The sequence below is a fragment of the Montipora capricornis genome, chromosome 3 (genome assembly GCF_036669925.1).
Source record: "Montipora capricornis isolate CH-2021 chromosome 3, ASM3666992v2, whole genome shotgun sequence".
Taxonomy (NCBI): Eukaryota; Metazoa; Cnidaria; class Anthozoa; order Scleractinia; family Acroporidae; genus Montipora; species Montipora capricornis.
The window spans coordinates 33,135,898-33,155,897 of NC_090885.1; the positions used below are offsets into that span (position 1 = coordinate 33,135,898).

The 20,000-nt window shown below is 42.3% G+C and overlaps 1 protein-coding gene across 4 annotated transcripts in view; it reads left to right on the forward strand.

Moving 5' to 3' along the window:
* LOC138042950 (ferric-chelate reductase 1-like) overlaps nucleotides 1-20,000 on the forward strand; it is a 119,523-nt gene that overhangs the window by 23,697 nt on the left and 75,826 nt on the right. Inside the window, exons 7-14 of one of the 4 annotated variants that reach the window (XM_068889021.1) lie at nucleotides 1,007-1,132; nucleotides 7,801-7,916; nucleotides 9,895-9,981; nucleotides 10,905-11,002; nucleotides 12,062-12,126; nucleotides 13,341-13,502; nucleotides 17,892-17,950; nucleotides 19,357-19,453. The exons of 2 other annotated variants lie outside the window; for them this stretch is intronic. In XM_068889021.1, the coding sequence (XP_068745122.1) occupies nucleotides 1,007-1,132; nucleotides 7,801-7,916; nucleotides 9,895-9,981; nucleotides 10,905-11,002; nucleotides 12,062-12,126; nucleotides 13,341-13,502; nucleotides 17,892-17,950; nucleotides 19,357-19,452 (809 nt within the window). In that variant the 3' untranslated portion in view covers nucleotide 19,453. The remainder of the gene's footprint in view (nucleotides 1-1,006; nucleotides 1,133-7,800; nucleotides 7,917-9,894; nucleotides 9,982-10,904; nucleotides 11,003-12,061; nucleotides 12,127-13,340; nucleotides 13,503-17,891; nucleotides 17,951-19,356; nucleotides 19,454-20,000) is intronic. One more of the 4 variants, XM_068889023.1, reaches the window with a different exon arrangement.

Sequence of the window (20,000 nt, forward strand, 5' to 3'; positions counted from 1 at the left end):
TTTTTCTCACCCAGAAGCCGCCATTTTGAAATTTGTCCTTCCAATACGAGCCCACGCTGATTTTAGTCCGCGGCAAAAAAAAAAAAAAATCACGTGATTTTGAAAAAGAGCTATTGTAATAAGCTAACATCTAAATTGATCTTTTGCTGTTTCTAGGGTGAGTACTGTTGGAAAATACACACCCGGTGATCTTTTAAGGCCACAAGGCGCCTGTATGAATAGAAGAGAAATAGTTTTATGTTTTTTGTAGTCTCTTTTTAAAATAATTTTCTATACCCAAATATCTTCCTTTATGAATATACGAGAACTGTGGCCGAGAACTATTGACTGCTCACTGTAACAAAACCCACCGTTTTCACAATCCTTCCTTACGCCACCTCTATACAGGTGCAATATATTGTTTTGCTATCTGAGACAATTCTCTTATCAAATTCAATGAACCTAGCCGGCCTTGAGGCCAATTATCAGCAAATTCTTTTCTCAGATAACCCTGTTCGGAACTGTGGGGACAATTCCCGCTTTTCCCACTTCCCCCATTACAATGTTGATTTTTGACGGTCTCCGAAATCAAGTTGATCGCTGGCATGTTTCAACATTGTCTGCGGGAAAGGGGGGAGCGAAAAAGGCAGCGAAAGGAGATGTCATATAACGATGGAAGCATGTACAGTAAATTCTCAACTTTTCGCCCAAAATTTGCAAGTGTCCCAAAGTCTTTTTGACCCGGATTGTAGCAGTACTTCACGGCTTTCGACAGTTTACACGCACACGACTCGTGAATGTCTGTCTTAATAATGTGTTGGTCAGTCTGTGTTAGAATTTTATTGACATTAGTGGTGAAGTCATGGCGTGAGCTAGTCGCATTCGAAAATCGTAAGCAAAATCGTGCCGTCCAAATAGCCTTTAAATGGCTGCAGAAACGTAATGTGTAGAAGCGGCGGACTTATCTTTGCATCCTGTTTATGATAGTATTTCACGATGCTTATTAACCCACCTTTCTTATTAACAGGTGGAGATGGAATCGCCCAGCATTATACAATACCGCTCTCATCAACTAACAGGTTAAGGGTGCCTGAAGCAGATCTTGATCAAGTAATTCTTGATTCATCGTTACCCACATCAATCCTTGTTCACGGTAACTTGTCAAGTAGTATTCAACGTTTTGTATCTCACAAAGGAAGGAGAAGGTGGTTCATAAAATACATTGTCCTTAAAGGGGTGGCTCTTAACTACCAAATTCCATGCTACAGTTTACGAAAAATGATGGGAAGGTTCCCATCCGGTGAAAAAAGCGCCTCTTCCTTTTCTTTTGTGAGAGCCTTTCCCTGTTTTTCACTGAAACGCACGGCAAAGGACTGAGACTAGTTAAACATGCGCCTTCTGATTGAAGTAATGTCAAATTTCCACCAAACGTTACTTCATAGAACCATCCATGCAACCTCTTTGAAGGGCTCTTCGACTGAAAGTTTCCTTGGCAACCATTCTCTTTCTGTAGTTAAGTGCCACCCCCTTAATGAATACAAAACAAACTAGACACTTCAATTTAATTATTTCTCCCATGAAACTATTGAACGTCCTTTTTAAAGTGCTTTTCATTTGACAATCACTTTCCCTTTGATGTGGACTCTTGTCTGTTGTGAAGCTCGCACTACTGAGTTCTGGTCTGAATTTAGGTCATTCCTAACAGGTTTATTTCTCCAGAAGCCTGTGCTGACCTCTCCGTTTTGAAGTAAAGGGAGAGTTAACATGATGCGTATAGGGCCCCATTTCATTCTGGGATTATAGCGCGGACGCGAAAATAGGCCTTATAAGCATTGCTTTAAAAGTATAATAATATAATAGGTTGTCTCTCGAACTCGAGAATAACATTAACAAAGCACAAAATGAGTTGATGGTTTGAACCATTAGTTATAGTTGAAATGAACAAGTGTCAACGGTGGACACGCATGTGGCTCTGAAGTCCAAAGTCCGAAGCAGACACACGGCCACAGATCGGGCATGGTGTGCCACCAGTTGTGATTGGGGCGTTCGTTGCTCTTTTACGGCGATCCCTAGCTGCTGCAATACATAGGCGGCGGTCGCGCTCGAAGTTTCTAGCAGCGGTCTGGACAGTCGCTCGCCATAAAGATCTATTGGCTGCGGCAGCCTCCGGTTCCTTCGGTTGAATTCCTGACCATTTTAGGTTGGACTTGAGATTGTCCTTGTATCTCTTCTTGGGTCTGCCTTGGTTGTATCTTCCCTAAGGTAGCTCTTCGTAGAAAAGCTGGCGAGGGATCCTAGATTCGTCCATTCGGATGTCATGACCAGTCCAGCGTAGTTGGGCTTTGAGGACCATAGTCTCGATACTTGAAGTACTTGCCCTCTCTAGAACTTCTTGGTTCGAGACGCGATCTTGCCAACGTATCCGCATAATGGAGCGCCGTGAGCGTGTGTGGAACTGCTCGAGCTTTCTTAGATGCCTGCGGTAAAGAGTCCAGGTTTCACAACCGTACAGCAGTGATGGAAGAACTATTGCGTTGTAGACCTTGAGCCGTTTGGTAGACAGAGAGATGCTTTTGTGCTGTAAGACCTTGATAAGACGTCTGCCAAAAGCCTGGCTAGCTTTCTGAATTCTGGCTGTAAATTCCCTGTCCAGAGTTCCCTTCATGGTACTCCCTAGGTATTTGAATGACAGGACATTCTTCAGCTGAGTGCGATCGATGGTGATACAAGCCTGTTGAGGAAGGGTCGCTGGTGCAGACTGGAGAAGGACCTCTGTCTTGATGAGACTGGTCGTTAAGCCAAACTTTTTTGCAGCTTCAGAGAATACATCAACAATTACCTGTAGATGGTGTACATTGTGGGCTATAAGAGTCAGTCATCTGCAAACAGCGCTTCAAGTAGTAACCTCTCCAGCGTTTTGGTCTTTGCTGCCAGACGCCTCAGGTCAAATAGGGACCCATCGAGAAGGTAACGGATGTAGATGCCCAGATCCAGATCGCAGCTGGTGGCATGAAGTATCACTTGTGTGAAGTAGAGGTTGAATAACACTGGAGCGGATTCGCCGTCCGACAACACTTTTCCAGTCATGTCATCATGAAGCAGTCTGATGAGGATGGTGAATTTCGCTGGGCAGCCAAGTTTTCCAAGGATGACCCACAGCGCTTCTCTATTGACCGTGTCAAATGCTTTGGTCAGGTTGATGAGGACTGCGTAGAAGCACATGTTCTGCTGATTGCATTTCTTGAATCTGTCTGACTGTAAAGATCATTTCGGTTGTGCTGTGGTTACGGCGAATTCCACACTGCGACTCAGGTAGATTCTTCTCTGCAACTGAAGGAAACAGTCTGTTTAGTATATTATGAGCTAGGATTTTCCCGGCAGTAGAGAGCAGAGATATGCCTCCATGGTTCCCACAGTCTACTCTTGAATCTTTGTTCTTAAATAATGCGAAAATGGTTGCGCCACGAATGTCAGATGGCATTTCTTCCATTTCGCAGATGGTAATGAGTATACCATGGAATGTCTTTAGAGCCTCGTTGCTAACAGCTTTGAATATTTCTGCAGAGATTCCATCCCTTTCGGGTGCCTTGCTATTGCTTATCTGTTTGATGGCTTTCCTGACTTCATCTATGGAGGGAGGGTCGTCAAGATCTTCAATGACTGCTCTTTGGGGGATATGGTCAAGTACAGTAGGGTCAACTGAGGATGGGCGGTTCAGAAGCTGACTGAAGTGTTCTTTCCATTTTTCTCTGATAGCAGCCTTGTCCTTGATGAATATGGTTCCGTCTGCGGAGAGCAGTGGACTAAAGCCAGATTTTGAACGACCAAACACCGTTTTAATTAAGTGAGTTGAAGAACTGCTGGAATCAGCGAAGACTTGGATTTCTTCAGCTTTCTTCTCCCACATTTGTCATGGATGCTCCGTAGTTCCCTTTGCATGAAGGTTTGGTACGATTTGAAACTGTCCTTCTTTGGAATAGAGCCCGGGTCGTTTTGCCATTCCATGTATGCCTTGTTCTTTTTAGCGAGAAGTTCATCTATGTCACTATCGTTCTCGTCAAACCAATCCTGATGGTTACGGGATTTTTGGCCAAGTACTGCCTTTGCTTCTCCCGTTACTGCCTCTCTGAACTGGTTTCATTTCTGGGTTGGGACGTCAGAACGTAATTCAGCAGCAGTAAGTTATTCATCCAGTTTGGACTGGAAAATTTTCAAGATATTGAGGCTGCTGAAGTTTGGCGACGTTGAATAATCTTCTGGACAGTTTCGGGCGCTTTCGATGGAGAGGGGGAATAATGAGATTTAGTGTGGAGCGGATCAGCCTATGGTCTGTCCAGCATTCAGCTCCTCGCATAGCTCTGATAATGAGAACATTCTGTACATCACGCTGACGGACGATCACATAATCGATAAGGTGCCATTGTTTGGATCAGGGGTGCATCCAAGAGGTCTTGTACTTGTCTGCCATTCTGAATATCGTGTTGGTGATGACCAAGTCGTATTCAGTACACTTGCTTAGCAGCAGGAGACCGTTGGCGTTCAGATTACCTGTGCCATGTCTGCCGATCACTCCTTCTCAGAGACTGTGATCACGGCCAACTCGCGCCAACATTGGCAGGGACAGAGTCAAGTAGAGAACTGAGGTTGGCATATAATTGCTCGATTGTTTCCTCTGGGCTGGTAAAGGTCGGGGCGTATGCACTGATGATTGTTGCGTACCGGTTGTGGCCGAGGGGTAAGCGGAGCTTCATCAGTCGTTCGTTGATGCCAATAGGCAGGGTGGGAAGCTGCTTCATGAGACTGGATTTGATAGCTAGGCCGACTCCTTGGACCCTGTCCTCGTCCACGGCCTTTAATTTCCAGAAGAAGGTGTGGCCACTAACTGTTTCTGTAAGAGACCCCTCCCTCTGCAAACCGAGTCTTGCTTAGGGCTGCAATGTCGATGTTGTATAGTGACAGTTCTTTGGGAACCAGAGCTGTTCTCCTTTGAGGTCTTCCGCTGTCCATGAGAGTGCGAACATTCCATCTGTCAATAGTGAGTTTCCTCTTTCTCATTTGGATTCGACCGCATACGTGGATGATCTGCCAGCCGCGGCTAGCTGGCCAGATTGATGTAGGGCAGGCAATTTTTAGGCCACCTTTTCTAGGCCCCTCCCTTGCTAGGGTGAGCAGTGCTGTCCATAATAGGGCTGCTCAGTCGCCAAGGATGCTGCCGGACTTCCCTATTGCCCCGAATATAGGGATGAACGACCGAAGGCCGAGGCCGCCTACGTGCAGGATCAAGGCTACAACTGCCAGTGGTCACCTCCGCCTGTTGCTTCGCCCTTTCCCCATCACTGCAGGGCTTAAGATGACTTGGTGAGGGATGAGATGAAAGTCGAAATGACCATGTATATGTGGGTGGATGAGGGTGAGGTGATTTGGTGATGGATGAGATAAAAGTCGGATGAATCATGTATAAGTGAGTGGATGAAATGTGCAATATAACCTGTGCGTGAATGATATTATAGTGGAAAAGCCGTTGCACAGGGACGATCCCACTCTCTCGACCTTGAAAGTCAGGATCCAGTGGCACGAAGACATCGTTACATCTGGGGACTTCCTCGGCTGCAGTGGCCAGGCCTTTCTTTGTGCTCTGGCGTGCCCTGCGCACTCCACATCTTCATTGCCGTTGGACTAATACTTTTGGTCTCTTCCGCCAAATTCGCTGGGACAGACTTTGCTTTAATTCGGGTGAGCAACTCACTAGGTAGACAGCCTACCAAGGCTACTGAGCTCTACCTGCCCAAACCGAATCCCTGTTCGAGGGGGGCTGAGGGTGTCCTGACGCATGCCCAAGGTGTCCACCCAGGCTAGTGGAGAGAAGGAGGCGCCCTACTGCTCCTTTCTAGACTGGCTCCAAGCTAGGTCTAGCCACTGCCCAAAGTAGACATCGACAAAATCGACCGCGGCCGTAGACACCGGTACTCTTCAATGATAGAGAACCGCATTGTGCTCCTCCGAAATGCCTTGAAAAGATCATCTATGCCGTATGCCGCGCACCGGTGGCGCACTTGGTTGAGCATCGGGCTGCCATGCGGGAGCTCCTGGGTTCGAGTCCGACCGGACCAACACTTAGGGTCTTAAAATAACTGAGAAGAAAGTGTTGCCTTTGTAATTACACCCGCAAATGGTTCGACTTTTAAGTCTTCTCGGATAAGGACTACAAACCGTAGGCCCCGTTTCACAACCCTTCACTGTTCACAACACAGTAAGACGTAAAAGAACCAAAAAACTATTCGTAAAGAGAAGGAATGGATCTCCCGGTGTCGTGGTCAGGCCTCATGTCATTCATTCATGTTCTGGGTGAGATCGCTAATGGACTGGTAGCAGCTGCCAGCAGTGCCTGTGTATGCTAATGTTCGATCTCACCTATAGAGCACTTGCTTGTAGAGTGCATTTGAATATGTAAATGACAAATGCGCTATATAAATTCGTTACCATAACTGTTACTTTCAGGCAGAATCATAGTGCGGGCGTGCAAGAGGGAAGAAAACATTCCACTAGATACTACATCCATGAAGAGTGTAATTTCAGCTTCAATTGCAAAAGGCTTCCCACAACCCCTTTTACTTTATGTTCATGCACTGCCACTGCTTCTTGAGCTGGCTCAGTGCCTTAAGAGCACTTGCTTCCCCCAGTGTGGCCCAGGTTCGATTCCTTGACTTGAAGTCACACGTGGGTTGAGTTTGTTTGTACGGCTCTACCTTGCTCCGAGAGGTTTTTCTCCGAGTGACCGGTTTTCTCTCTCCTCAAATATCAATGTTTGATCTGATTTTGTTGCTTTATAGTTGCTATATGGTTTCTATATACTGTCCCCAATTAGTAGCCCAGCGCTAAAAGACTCGAAAATGAAATAAAGTTCATTTCATTTCAATAGCGGAACGTCAAACCTTTTATAATTAAGTGAACTATTATCGTCTGGGTGAATGTAGTCTTGAAATTAAAGGACTGTTTTGGATGACATTGACTGACGTTTCCACAACCTGAGCGACAGTCATCTTCAGATTCAAGTGATTTGCCACAACGTTAGTTAATGGTATAAATGTTGCTGGTAAAATCCGTTGTCAGGTTGAATCCGCTTTAACCTAGGTTAAATTGGTGATTTTCATATGCGCTCTACCTAGTTTAAAGCAGCTACCAACTCCCTCCCCCCCTCCCCCCCCCCCCAAAAAAAAGATTGAAAACACCTATACCTTCCTTTGACCTCTGTCTTACGCTCTTCAATACATCTTGTTGTTTCGATCTTCCAGGTCTATAGTCCTGTTTCACACTACAACGACTAACACACATAATCCAACACAGTTCTTTTCATAATTACTTTTCTATAATAAGTCAATCGATGTGTAATAACCAAAATTGATCCTAACACGACCCTAACTTTGTCTAGGCTTAAATTACAAATAGACTCCAGAAAAAAAGTTTCCACAATCCATCTGAGTGAGTATTCAACCTAACTAAAATGAGGATCACCAATTTAACCTAGGTTAAAACGGATTCAACCTGAGAACGGATTTTACCGGCAACATTAACACTGTGGTCGTCACAGCTGATGTGATTGGTCAACTTAGTCGAGATGCTATTGGTCGACTTTCAGTTACGCCCAGTACTTCACATAATTATCATGACTCCTGAATTCAAACCATCAGTTTACGAAAACACATTTTATGTTTCATACAGAATTGTCTTGAGAAAAGTTTCGATTCCAAGCGATTCGTAGCATTTTTTCTTTGCGTGTGCATTGCACTGTATTTTCTTTTGTTTTCACTCCACTGGATTCAGGAATACTGATGGCAATCGCATGGACAATGTTTGCATTTGTGGGCCTGTTCACCGCATTCTGCATGCGTGAAGTATGGGAACCAACTGAAATATTCGGAAAGAAAGCATGGTTCACGGTTTGTATCATGAATGTAATTGTTCTGGTCATTTAAAACTTGAATTTAATCAGCCAATGGTTTCGCCTTTTTTTGCTATGATTACCCAGCGCAAGTTGATAATAACACTTTAAAAGAAACAACCAATTGAACAATTATTTTCCACAAGTATCATCAATATTTAGGGATTTAAGATCTCCAACGGAGACATCAACAAAAATGTTATTTAGAATAGCCCACTTTCAATATATTAAAATTAAGTTCTAAACAAAAGGCATCATCTCGAGGCTCTGGGAAATAAACTCATACAAACCCTTATATTTATTCCCCAGAGCCTTGAGGAGTGCCTTTTGTTTAGGACTGTGCGCACCGTTAGCTCAGGTGGTTGAGTATCGGGCTGCAATGCGGGAGGTCGTGAGTTCAACTCCCGCCGGACCAACACTCAGGGTCTTTAAATAACTGAGGAGAAAGTGCTGCCTCTGTAATTACATCTGCAAATGGTTTGACTCTCTAGTCTTCTCGGATAAGGACGATAAGCCGAATGCCCAGCCTCACAACCTTCAATGTTCATAATCCTGTGGGACGCAAAAGAACCCACACACTATTCGTAAAGAGTAGGACATGGAGCTCCCGGTGTTGTGGTCAGGCCTCATTTCGTTCATTCATGTGCTGGGTGAAATCGCTAATGGACTGATAGTGGTTTTTCCGGCGGCGCCTATATATGCTGATGTCCGATCTCACCATAGACCATTTGCTTGTAAAGCGCATTTGAATATGTCAATAGAAAATGCGCTATATAAATTCATTACCATTAATATATCGAAAGTGGGCTATTTGAAGGTCATGTATTTTTTTTACTTTTAGGGTGGCCGAACACAGTTTTCGCGCGCGCGCAAGGATTGCAAAAACATAAACATGACTTCAATACAGCAATCATTTTCTTTGCTCAATGCTTGCGCTATCTGTACTGTTTTTCCCCATAATTGAACCAAGTGTGTTGATGGTTTTAGTCTTTCACGAGAAATCTACGTTAGAAAAGGTAACGCAGATTTTTCTTTGTTATTGAAAGAACCCAGTTAAATGCGGCGCATGCATAGTATTAGTAAATCAACAATTGCGATTGAATGCGGAATAGCTTTCTCGAAAATACGTCTATTTCTCGAGGACCACTCGTTAGAATTTAACGAAATTTGCCACGAAAGTACTTTAGGAAATAAGTAACTCAAGTATGGAAAAAAAATTGAACTTTAACAGAGGAAATTCTAGATATTCCAGTGAACCTTCAACAAGGGATAATTAAAGATCTTTCTGTCAAATTATTAAAATAGTGTTAGCTTGTGAAGATCGTTTCAAGCTTGTTGCATGCAAGTTATAAAGAAAATCTAATGACCAGATTTTCTGCAAATAAACAGAACCGATTTTAAAGGCCTGTCTATATTTATTCATGTTGCCATGGCAACGGCATGTACGTCAGCTTAACTATCAAAACACCGAAGTTCGTGTTGTTAACTTGCTTGCTACCATTTTTGACGACCAAAGGATCAAGAATTTTAGAGAAAAAGGTAAATGAAACATAGGCATCAAAAGCTGTGTTCAGCCACCTTAAGTTTAATTTGTTTAAGTTGGGTAGTTCGGCGTAAAAAAAAAAACCCGAACGACGCAAGAACTGAATTGGGAGGAACGTGTTGTACTGAATGAGAGAGAAAAGCCAAATTTGCGTTTATATATGCTAACGTTTGGTCAGCTTTTTAAAAAATCATTTTTAAATTATTTCTCCAATATTAGCTGAAGAGGACAGAAACGATCTTCAGTTAATTGATATGACTTTCCTTAGAAAAGAAAGAGTAGCCTTATTTTTGGTCTTGGTTGATACAAAAACCCGCTTACTCTTCAAGTCTTAACCCTGGAGAGACTTCCCTGAAGAGTATAAATCGGATCTCTGAATTCGAAACTCTTTGAATTAATTCGGGGTCAATCCACTTGTTCTTAACATCAACAGGTTCATTGGCTGTTAATGACCACCACAGTATCATTAACAATCGCTGGAACAATTGTGATATTTGTCCACGTAGGAGGCTGGTCTTCGGTAAGTCAGTGTTGCTTGTCTTCCTATTTGTCACTTCCTCAGGGTGTGAGTAAAATAATTTTAAATTTACCATGTGATTTGGGATCCATTAGTAAGAGCATCCATAGCCTGTGAGCAGGCTCTCCCCAACCCAAGTCCCTCGGAGAGCCTGCTCGCAGGCTAGAGTGTCCATCTTCCGCAAAGGGTTGATACACTGACAAAGAAGTAGAAGAGCTATTTTTTAGACGATAGTTTTAAAACGAAATTTGTGGTGACATTTGGAAGCATGCAGAAACACTCATTGTTCAATCAAATTTCTTAGTTTTGAAGATGATAAGGGAAAGTGATGCACGTGAAGCGGTAATGTTTTTTTTCTCGTGAAAACCTTTTCTGTGACTTCAAGGGTCCCTAACAAAAAGCCAATTACAACCTTGTGTAATCTGTGCCTGTAAATGTGACGTCAACTTCTAATAATTAGATCCTATTTTTACTAGTGAGTATATTCTAAATGCGCTTTACAACATAGTGCAACAGTTTCGACCACCAGAAGTGACTCTGTAGTCAGGTGTGACGCTATAGGTAGGCGTGACTCTATAGTAAGGCGTGACGCTATAGTCGCCTAGCCACTAAAATCAAGAGTTTTCTTCAACTTTTCAAAGTATGAATGAACAAGTGCAGAAGGGCATACTCAAGCGTCAACATTGGCAATGGGCAAGGTCACTAACACAGGATTGGAAGAGGCACTTTTAGTACATTAGTTGCAATATGTTAGTAAGTATGCGGGTTCCTGGAAAAAAAAGGACGAGTGTTCAAAGGAAATAACATAACAGTATGCAAGCAACTCGAACTTACACTAACCCCTCTTTTTCAGGGGATCTAATTGTCTAATTATAAGCCGGCTTATAGTTTTTCATCACAATTGGTATATTTCTTTGCTCCATCAGCGTGCTGGGGCGCATCCAATTTGGGGGATAATCGCAATTTCTTTGGGGGTCATTCAACCGATAATGGCAGCGTCTAGACCAGCTCCAGGTTCACCAAAGTAAGTTCTACGCACAGGTGGAGCCCGTTCAGAGGCTGATTATACCGCATTGCAATGTATTGCGCTAATTGTGCTAACAACATAACAAATATTGGTCTGGTGTGAGTGTGGGGAAATACGGAGCGAAGTTTTAGTTCATACTTTCCGGCTCCTCGGCAGCGTCATGACGTTCGTCCCCCTGCCGCACGGGTTTGGTTCGATTACCCCCTATTTGAAAATCCTCGAGGGATGTACCTTCTTAATCTCCTCTTCACAGTAATGACAAAGATAACAGCTTTCTTCAGTGCACCCGAGTCGCTAAAAGCATGGTTAGCGTCACCCCTGCAGGCATTACGGTCATTAATATTAAATGCCTGTCGGTTGGAATAGTAATTAATGTGGGTCAATAACATGGGTCGATATTTCTTGGAATAATACAGTCCTCATTCCCATCTCTACTAAGTCCCAAAAACAGAGGTGAAGTGCTTTTCCTTTAACGTATCTACAAGTAGAGAAGTGTTCAACAGTTGTCAAGTATAAACTCACAAAACGTTACTATTACTTCGAGAAGCACGCCCAGGGTCTTAAAAGAACTGAGGAGAAAGTACTGCCTTTTTATGCGTAACGACACTTGGTTTGACTTTCGAGTGTTCTCGGAAAAGGATTGTAAGTTGTAGTCCCCGTCTCACAACCGGTCAGTATTCATAATTTCCCAGGCACTTAAAAAAAACGCAAGTACAGTGAAGAGATATTTTTTCAATGGCGTCTCGGGTAATTACTCGGAAAAATCCGAGCGCTCCATTGCAGGAGTCGAACCTACGACGTTCCGATTACTAGCTGGAATAAGGCTCGGATTTCTTCGTGTTGCGGTCTTGCCTCGGTAGTCTCTCATTAAAAATGACCGGCTTTGCGTCGTTATGTATCAGTCAAAAACGCTTATGATGTATGAGGCCACCTAAACTGAAAAATAGCTATAAGTAAAGATGACTTCGGTGAGTGCTTTCACATAATATGTTGATATGACTTTATCCCCTTTCTTGGTCTTGTTAATTAAGCTCAATATAGTGTTTTCTGTTTTAGTTCCAGTCGCGAAATTTTCAATTGGACACATATACTTGTCGGCATAGTTGCACTGGATATGGCAGGTATGTTTTTAAAGAAGAATGCAAAGGGCTGTTACTGAGCAAAGCTGGCAAAAATCGTTGGAGAATTCTAAACAATGCTTAGTGCTAGCCTGGCTTGATTACTCTCAGCTAACTGTGATAACAACTTAAACTAGTTTAAGGAAAAAACACCATTTTTTTCATCGCAAATATCGGGAAAAAAAATACTTGAACTAGTTTTTTTAATGGACTCTATGAAAAAACTGTGTTCTTTGATCTTTACACAGAACAGCTGTAAAGCTCACATCGTTAAGGCGCTGTTACACAGTGAAATGTAAAACTAACTAACTTAACGTATGTGTATAAAATGTATCAAAGATTTTATTTGTACACTAGAATAAACAATGCGGTTTGAGTTTCTGTTTAAAAGTACTAAAGTTCAACGTCTTCCTGACGTCATAAGGAAGAGCATTCCACAATTTCGGTACCGCTGCCATAAATGCTCTATCGCCAAGTGTAGGTGAGGTCTTAGGCATGGGTGGCGATAGAAGTAACTTACATCAACAGGTTCATCGGCTGTTAATGACCACCGCAGTATCATTAAAAATCGCTGGAACAATTGTGATATTTGTCCACGTAGTAGGCTGGTGGTCGGCTGGTCAGTGTTGCTTGTCTTCCTATTTGTCACTTCCTCAGGGTGTGAGTAAAATAATTTTAAATTTACCATGTGATTTGGGATCCATTACTCCCGCTGCCATAAATGCTCTATCGCCAAGTGTAGGTGAGGTCTTAGGCATGGGTAGCGATAGATCTAAGATTATATTTAGAACTGGGTCTTAAAGTTACTAAATCCAATATATACTTAGGAGATGTCCCATAGATTGCTTTAAAATTAATGATAAAATCTTCCAGTCAATTCTGGACCTCACTGGAAGCCAATATAATTCACGTAGTAATGGTGTTATATGGCAATACTGAGGTGCACGGTATAGTGAACTTGCCGCCGCATTTTGAACCGCTCTAGCTTAAAAAATCACGAAATGCACCAGCAAGTTCATACGATTTCCTACGCTTATTCCACAAGCGGTATCGTAAACAAGAACTAAGTATCAAGGAGTATTAACAAAAAGTTAATTTCCCGGGAATTAGGAAACATACTGTTACAATGAACGTTCAGTTACATTTTGGTCACATGCTATGTGAAATCATATTTCCTATAAAAATTCAATTTTCTTTTCTTTTAATCTGCTTCGCAGTTGTTACCATCTATCGTGGCTTGGACCTAAACCAGGTTGGGCTCGGGAAGCCTGGCCTTTACGCTGTAATTATTTTCTCCATTGGTGTATTCCTCATACTTGTTTTTGAGTTCTATATTATCATGTCCAAATGGATCAAGCTCAAGAAGACCAATACCAGAGGTAGGACCTGAATTATAAGTCGCTACAGCCATACTACAAGTAATACTCTCAAGGGTGTTGTTAACCTTCAGGAACCCGTCAAGTGGAGCCTGTGTCTACACTTATTCCTTGAGTCAACACCTTCCCGAATATATTTATTTTAAGAACGGTTTTTCCTGCGAAAAAGGGTCATTTCTACGGCGAAACGCAAAGAAAAATAAAAAAAAATTCCAGCTTGATGCGTGTTTTTTGGGTTACATGACATAAACCAACAACACTGGCATGATTGTGACACCACACGAGTACATACGAGTAACACACGAGTAACATACGAGTACATACGAGTAACTCCGAGTATTAAGCCTAAGCGCTCGTTTCAGTGATTAGGTCTCGTATGTACTCGTATGTTACTCGTATGCACTCCTATGTTACTCGTATGTTACTCGTATGTACACGTGTGGTGTTTTAGTCACGATTGCACTGGCATAGCTCTGTTTTGATCGGGCATTTAACCTCGAAACCCCCATCAGAGGCGTTCTAGCGATCTATTAATAACTCTACTCAAGAAAGGGTTGACTCCGAGGCCCAGTATGAAAGATAAAGGTGGACTCTTGACACTGTCACGCTATTTTTAGCCGGTACCACAATGAAAATCCATGAGACGCTGTTCTGTTGATGGCAGCCACAAAATTAAGACAAAACTGATTCCTTTGAATTTAAAGTACTTTTTAGTAATGCATAGACTAATAATAATGCATCAATGCAGTAATGCAGTAATGCATCAAGGTGTTAAAAGAGGAAGTTTATTGAATGGTGAACAGAAATTAGGCCAAGACACAAAAATCACGCGAAATTGCCTAAATATGTTTTTGGAAATTCCCTATTTTTTCTCTTAATACCTCGATTTTTTTTCTAAACATCCCGAAAATAGCTGCCTTTATTTTCACAAATGATACAGAAATTACCTGACAAAGTATAAGGCAACACAGGAAATTCAACGGTGTCCTTGTAAGGCATACAACAAAACTCTAAACGATATTTTTTCAACTTACGTGACATTATAAAATGGAGAATACTGCTATATGTGATTACTTCAGGCGCATATGGCAGAATTTGTTAATTTTGTTTGAACTTCTGTGTCTGCAAGTAGCATTTAACTTAAAAATTCGCTTTCTTTCTCCATTTCTCTGGGAAACAAAAGGTGACCTCAGTAGTTTTTCCCTAAAAAATCCTAAATATCACAATTTTCTTCTAAATATCTCGAGCGTTTCTAAATTTCTCAAAATCGCCTAAATGTTTAAAAAAGATATCCTGTCATTATATAGAAAACCCAGTCTTGGGCAAATCTCAGCGCTCTGATTGGTTCTTTCTCGGTCGGGATTTTGCAGTACGGACCATTTCCGTGGAAACGGTCCAAGCCGTGTATTTTAGTTTTGGAGCAAAGCCGGCAAATTCATGTTTTGCAAACAAAAGAGCGAAAAAAAAAAACTGTGAATATTGTCATTCTTAACAGTGAAACCACCAGAAGAAGCTAAAAACATAGAAAGATAAAAAGATTGAAAAGCTAAAAAGATGAAAAGCTAAAAGATAAAAGTTTAAAAGATTGATTGCACCGGAAGGGCATTTTAATATCAGAAACAGAGTGCCATGGATATAATAAACAACTTACTAACCCACAGGCGGCCCAGCTAGATGTTGTTCGAGATTTACATACGTGACAGTATTGCGTTACGTTTTGAGCCATTTAAGAGAATCAGGGACACCCAACGAATCTGTTCCTCACATTATCTGTTCCCCAGAGGAATCTTGCTGGCTGGCAAAAATACAGGTGTTTCGATGAGCTGGCTGGGAAATTTTGTTATTGATAGAGGTTTTGCCTGGGAATTACTGACTTTTTCTAGCATTTCAACCCGAGCTGGCTGTAGAAACTCTGAAGACTGAGGACGACTAAAAAAAAAATTAAAAAAGAAAAAAAAAACCTTCCCTCTCCCAGAGAGTAGTCACAAACATACGACGGCTGGTCAGAGTGATTGCGCTTGCGGAAAAAAACCTGTTTTGTCCCGGTTTTGTCGCTTTTGTTCGGTCGTTTTGGATCGAGGGATTTGAAAGCGCGCGGAATTCCTGGCTGGGAAATAAATTTGATCAGCTGGCTGGGAAACCAACCAATTTTATCTAGCTGGCTGGGAATTTCTTGTGTGTCTCGCTGGGAAAAAGGAACAGATGATGTTTTCCCAGAAACACTGAAAAACACCTGAAAATGCCTTAACAACATTTATTTTCATTAACTGGGGTATAATAATACATTTTACGACAAATTGGTCGTTGGGTGCCCCTGGAGAATGTATGAAACGGCTCGAAAATCGCTCTAAATTTAACTTGTAGTAAAGGATTTAAATAAAAGAAACTTACTTTAGTTTGCTCTTGTGTTATTTTGAAGTCTTTGTGGCAGCTGAGGCGTTCTAAAGTCGTTCTAAAGCCATTTTGACGATTTAAACTTTTCCAAGTTTGCTTTCCATTAAAGTGAAACGAAAGGCTGGCGACCTGGTTGGCTGATGGTTCGAACTCGAAGCTCCATAAATGCCACTAAAATGCGCGGAGCTCGCCAAAATTCCCTCACGGCAGCCATCGATAATTCTTCTTTCTAGTTGCTTCGCCTCGGATCGCAAGGTTTATCTTATCCGCCCGAAAAACGCTCCTTTTCGAACGCTGGCTGCCCATTTCTGCTTCATTTTGATCCGTTACAAGTTAGCCACGGATTTCAAAATCGTTGGCTTAGCGACCACCTCCAACACGACAAAGTCGCTCTCAAACGTAGGGAGGCACAGGTCACCGTATCAGGGTCCCTGAGGAAATTACACCGGAAACGGCGGGAAACTCGCCGCTTGCAGAGAAGTAAAATGAGTCAAATATTACCATGCTAACAAGACAGTTGCACGTCGTTGCTGTTGGTTGGTCAGTTCTACTCGAGAGCACTATCTAGTGGCATTAATTGTTAGACCTTTTGACATTCCCATTTCTGCCCACCAAAACAGTGCTTTTCAGCGCTTAAATCGCTCAGTAGGTCTCAGTAAAACAGTGCTTTTAAGCGCTAAAATCATTGAACAATCTTAGAGCTCAAAGGAACTGTTATATTGAGCAATTTAAGCGCTAAAGAAAAGCACTGTTTCTGAGCAATTTTAGCGCTTAAAAGCACAGTTTTACTGAGACCTACTGAGCGATTTTACCGCTGAAAAGCACTGTTTTACCCCGAGTGTTTTACTGAGCGATTTTAGCAGCAAGTTGAGCAAATTGACCGATGCCTCCCTACGGTTGAGAGCGACTTTGTCGTGTTGGAGGTGGTCGCTAAGCCAACGATTTTGAAATCCGTGGCCAAGATCACTCGTAACGGATCAAAATGGAGCAGAAATGGGCAGCCAGCGTTCGAAAAGGAGCGTTTTTCGGGCGGATAAGATAAACCTTGGGATCCGAGGCGAAGCAACTAGAAAGAAGAATTATCGATGGCTGCCGTGAGGGAATTTTGGCGAGCTCCGAGCATTTTAGTGGAATTTATGGAGCTTCGAGTTCGAACCGTCGGCCGACCAGGTCGCCAGCCTTTCGTTTCACTTTAATGGGAAGCAAACCTGGAAAAGTTTAAATCGTCAAAATGGCTTTAGAACGACTTTAGAACGCCTCAGCTGCCACAAAGACTTCAAAATAACACAAGAGCAGACTAAAGTAAGTTTCTTTTATTTAAATCCTTTACTACAAGTTGAATTTAGAGCGATTTTCGAACCGTTTCATACATTCTCTTAAATGGCTCAAAACGTAACGCAATACTGTCACGTATGTAAATCTCAAACAACATCTGGGCCGCCTGTGGCTAACCGAGCTTGCTCGGGCCGTGCTAGGGAATATTGGCCCTCGGTCGTGGCAGTACGGACCTCGCTTCGCTCGGTCCGTAGTGCCTGACGACGCGTGGCCAATATTCCCCAGTACGGCCCTCGCGCTCGGTTAGTAAGCGGTTAATATTTGCGTCTAGGCCTGGGTCTCTTTAAAAGCTCAGGGTCTTGTTAGACGAAACCACACGTGAAACCCTTTTCTATTTCAATGTGCTTTGATGCTCTCAATTCGGTGGAAACTTTTTACAATTTTTCGTTTAAGCAGGAAGCAAGGAACTTTCGATATTGGTTTACATTCGTCAACACCGAACTTCCCTTTTAACTTCATGTAAGAGTAAGAGAACTACACGTAACTTCAAAGTTTTCTTCCGTATGGTATAGCAAGCAAGACGAGGAATTGGATTTCTATGAATTTGACCTGTTTGAATTGGACATCCCTCTATCGTACCCAAGCTCCTCGGAAGTCTGAGGGTCGGTCCGCTACTGTCATAGAACAAAATTAGAGCTTTTATTTTGCTTATTTTTATTACAGATATCCCAATGCATCCTCCTGGATATGAGACTCGACAGCAGCCAGAAATGGCTCCTAAGGTTTATTCTCTTTCAATTATATTTATCCAGTATTTTAGAAATTCTGTAAAAAATGTGAGTTTTTATCTAGAGGATTTGGCGTGATCATAACTCTAGAAAGATGAATGGAGACAATATCGTTACAATAAAAAGGTACTAACTGAGTTTATAGGCACAGTTCAAGCCAATACTTCCTATATAATGCAGCCTGTGTACATGCATCCGCCCCTCCACAGGCTAATATCATGAAGAAAGGAAAGAATTGGGCTGCTGCCGCAGGATAGAAACATTTGTCTCAGATGCTTGAAGACAGATGCGAGCGTTTTGCCTATATGAGCTTCACTCCTGATGACACAGCATTATGCTAAACATTATGCTCGTATTTTCCATTATTCTCGAATTAATCAAACAATGTGAAAGGTTTTTTATCATTATGATGCCACAAACTCTCCTCACCGCCACGCCCACGGTTCAAATATCACGCCCGAGAACTTACGACTTCCCAGCAAACTTTCGAGCTACACCTATTTCATTGAAAATCTGCCTGTTCCGATCAAATCAACATAGAGTTAAATTATAAATCTTAGCATTATCATTTGGCGCAATTGTTCAAAGGCCGTGTCACTTTTTCCGGTGGACAAGTATCTATTCAACAGTTTCAATCTGTGCGAAAGTTTTAGCATTTGCTCTGAACCTTGAATATGCACGCTCGAAACACATCTAAGTAAACCTTAAACCTTGTTTCACACGTATGACGAAAATGCAAATTATACGCAAACGAAGTTCACACGTCCAACGCAAACGCATGGGAAGTAAGACACGCGGGCGCAGTTCAAATCCTCTGTCCAAGATGGTGGACGAGAATGAACTAGCCTGCAAAGCAGGCGTATTTTTGTTTTGGTAAGAACTATTGGCCGACATCTAACAGAGGCCTGAGGCCAGTCAAAAAAATTGCACTAAGCGAGAGGAGGATAGTATGAAATGGTAGTGGGGGAAGGCGAAGGGGAGGCAATGCCCCTCGTCTCAATGCTCTGCCGGCTGTGTGCTTTCAAAATGGCGGCCCATTACGAACTTTAGATCTTGAACAGGCGTCCGCCTGTCAAAAAACGCCTGCTCTGCAGGGTAAGAATGAACCTGTGTTGTCTTTTTTTTCCCTATCGTTTGCTTTTGTGTTTGCGTTTCCCGTTGCGGTTCACGCGTGTGAAATTCATTTCTTGCGTCTGCACTTGCGTTTGCGTTTGCCTCTGCGTCGTACGTGTGAACCAGGCTTTAGCCAATTTTAAACGGGGAGGTTATTTTATACCCTGGTAAGTGTCCTATCCACTGGATAAAGTCATCTAGTCTTTGAACAACATGAGCCTGATGTACCAGCCGCCAAATATGGGATTTACTTCCTAAACACTTTTGTTTGTGTTTTATCTACCCAGGAAGCTATGCTTCGCAAGATGATGTTCGCTTTTGTTACTCTTCTTGGATTTAGTGTTACACTGACGATAATTTTACTGCTAGCGCTCAGAGATTAAGGTAAACGTATTTAACTTATATTATTCTCACTCTTTAAATATATTTTGTAACACTTTGTTAGTTTCACAAGAGTATGTTTACTGGATGAAGTGATTTATGAAATGCGGATATGAAATCAAGGGAAGTTATGATGCTCGCAGTTATGGACGCAATTTTAGCAATTCCGTAGAGGAGTCTGAAAAATTCAGGACTTCAACGAGGTTTAAACCCGTGACCTCACCATACTGGTCATCACTCTAACCAACTGGGCTATGAAGCCACTGACGTTGGGAGCTGGTCATTTGTGGATTCTAATTTTCCCACGAGGAATGAATCAATCAACAAAATGATACATGGAAATGTGAATCATATACTGAACTGCAGATATGCAGATATGTAGGAGAACATGCGCCGTAGGTTCTTATAGCCAAAAATTAGCTAACTTAACCTTACGGCGCCTGCTCACTCCTCGTGCTAACATGAAAGCTCCAATCAGAGACGCTTTTTATTGTTCTTCACGAAAACCAATGAAAAGACACTTTGTTTCAGGGTTCCCCCATAAGTCTTG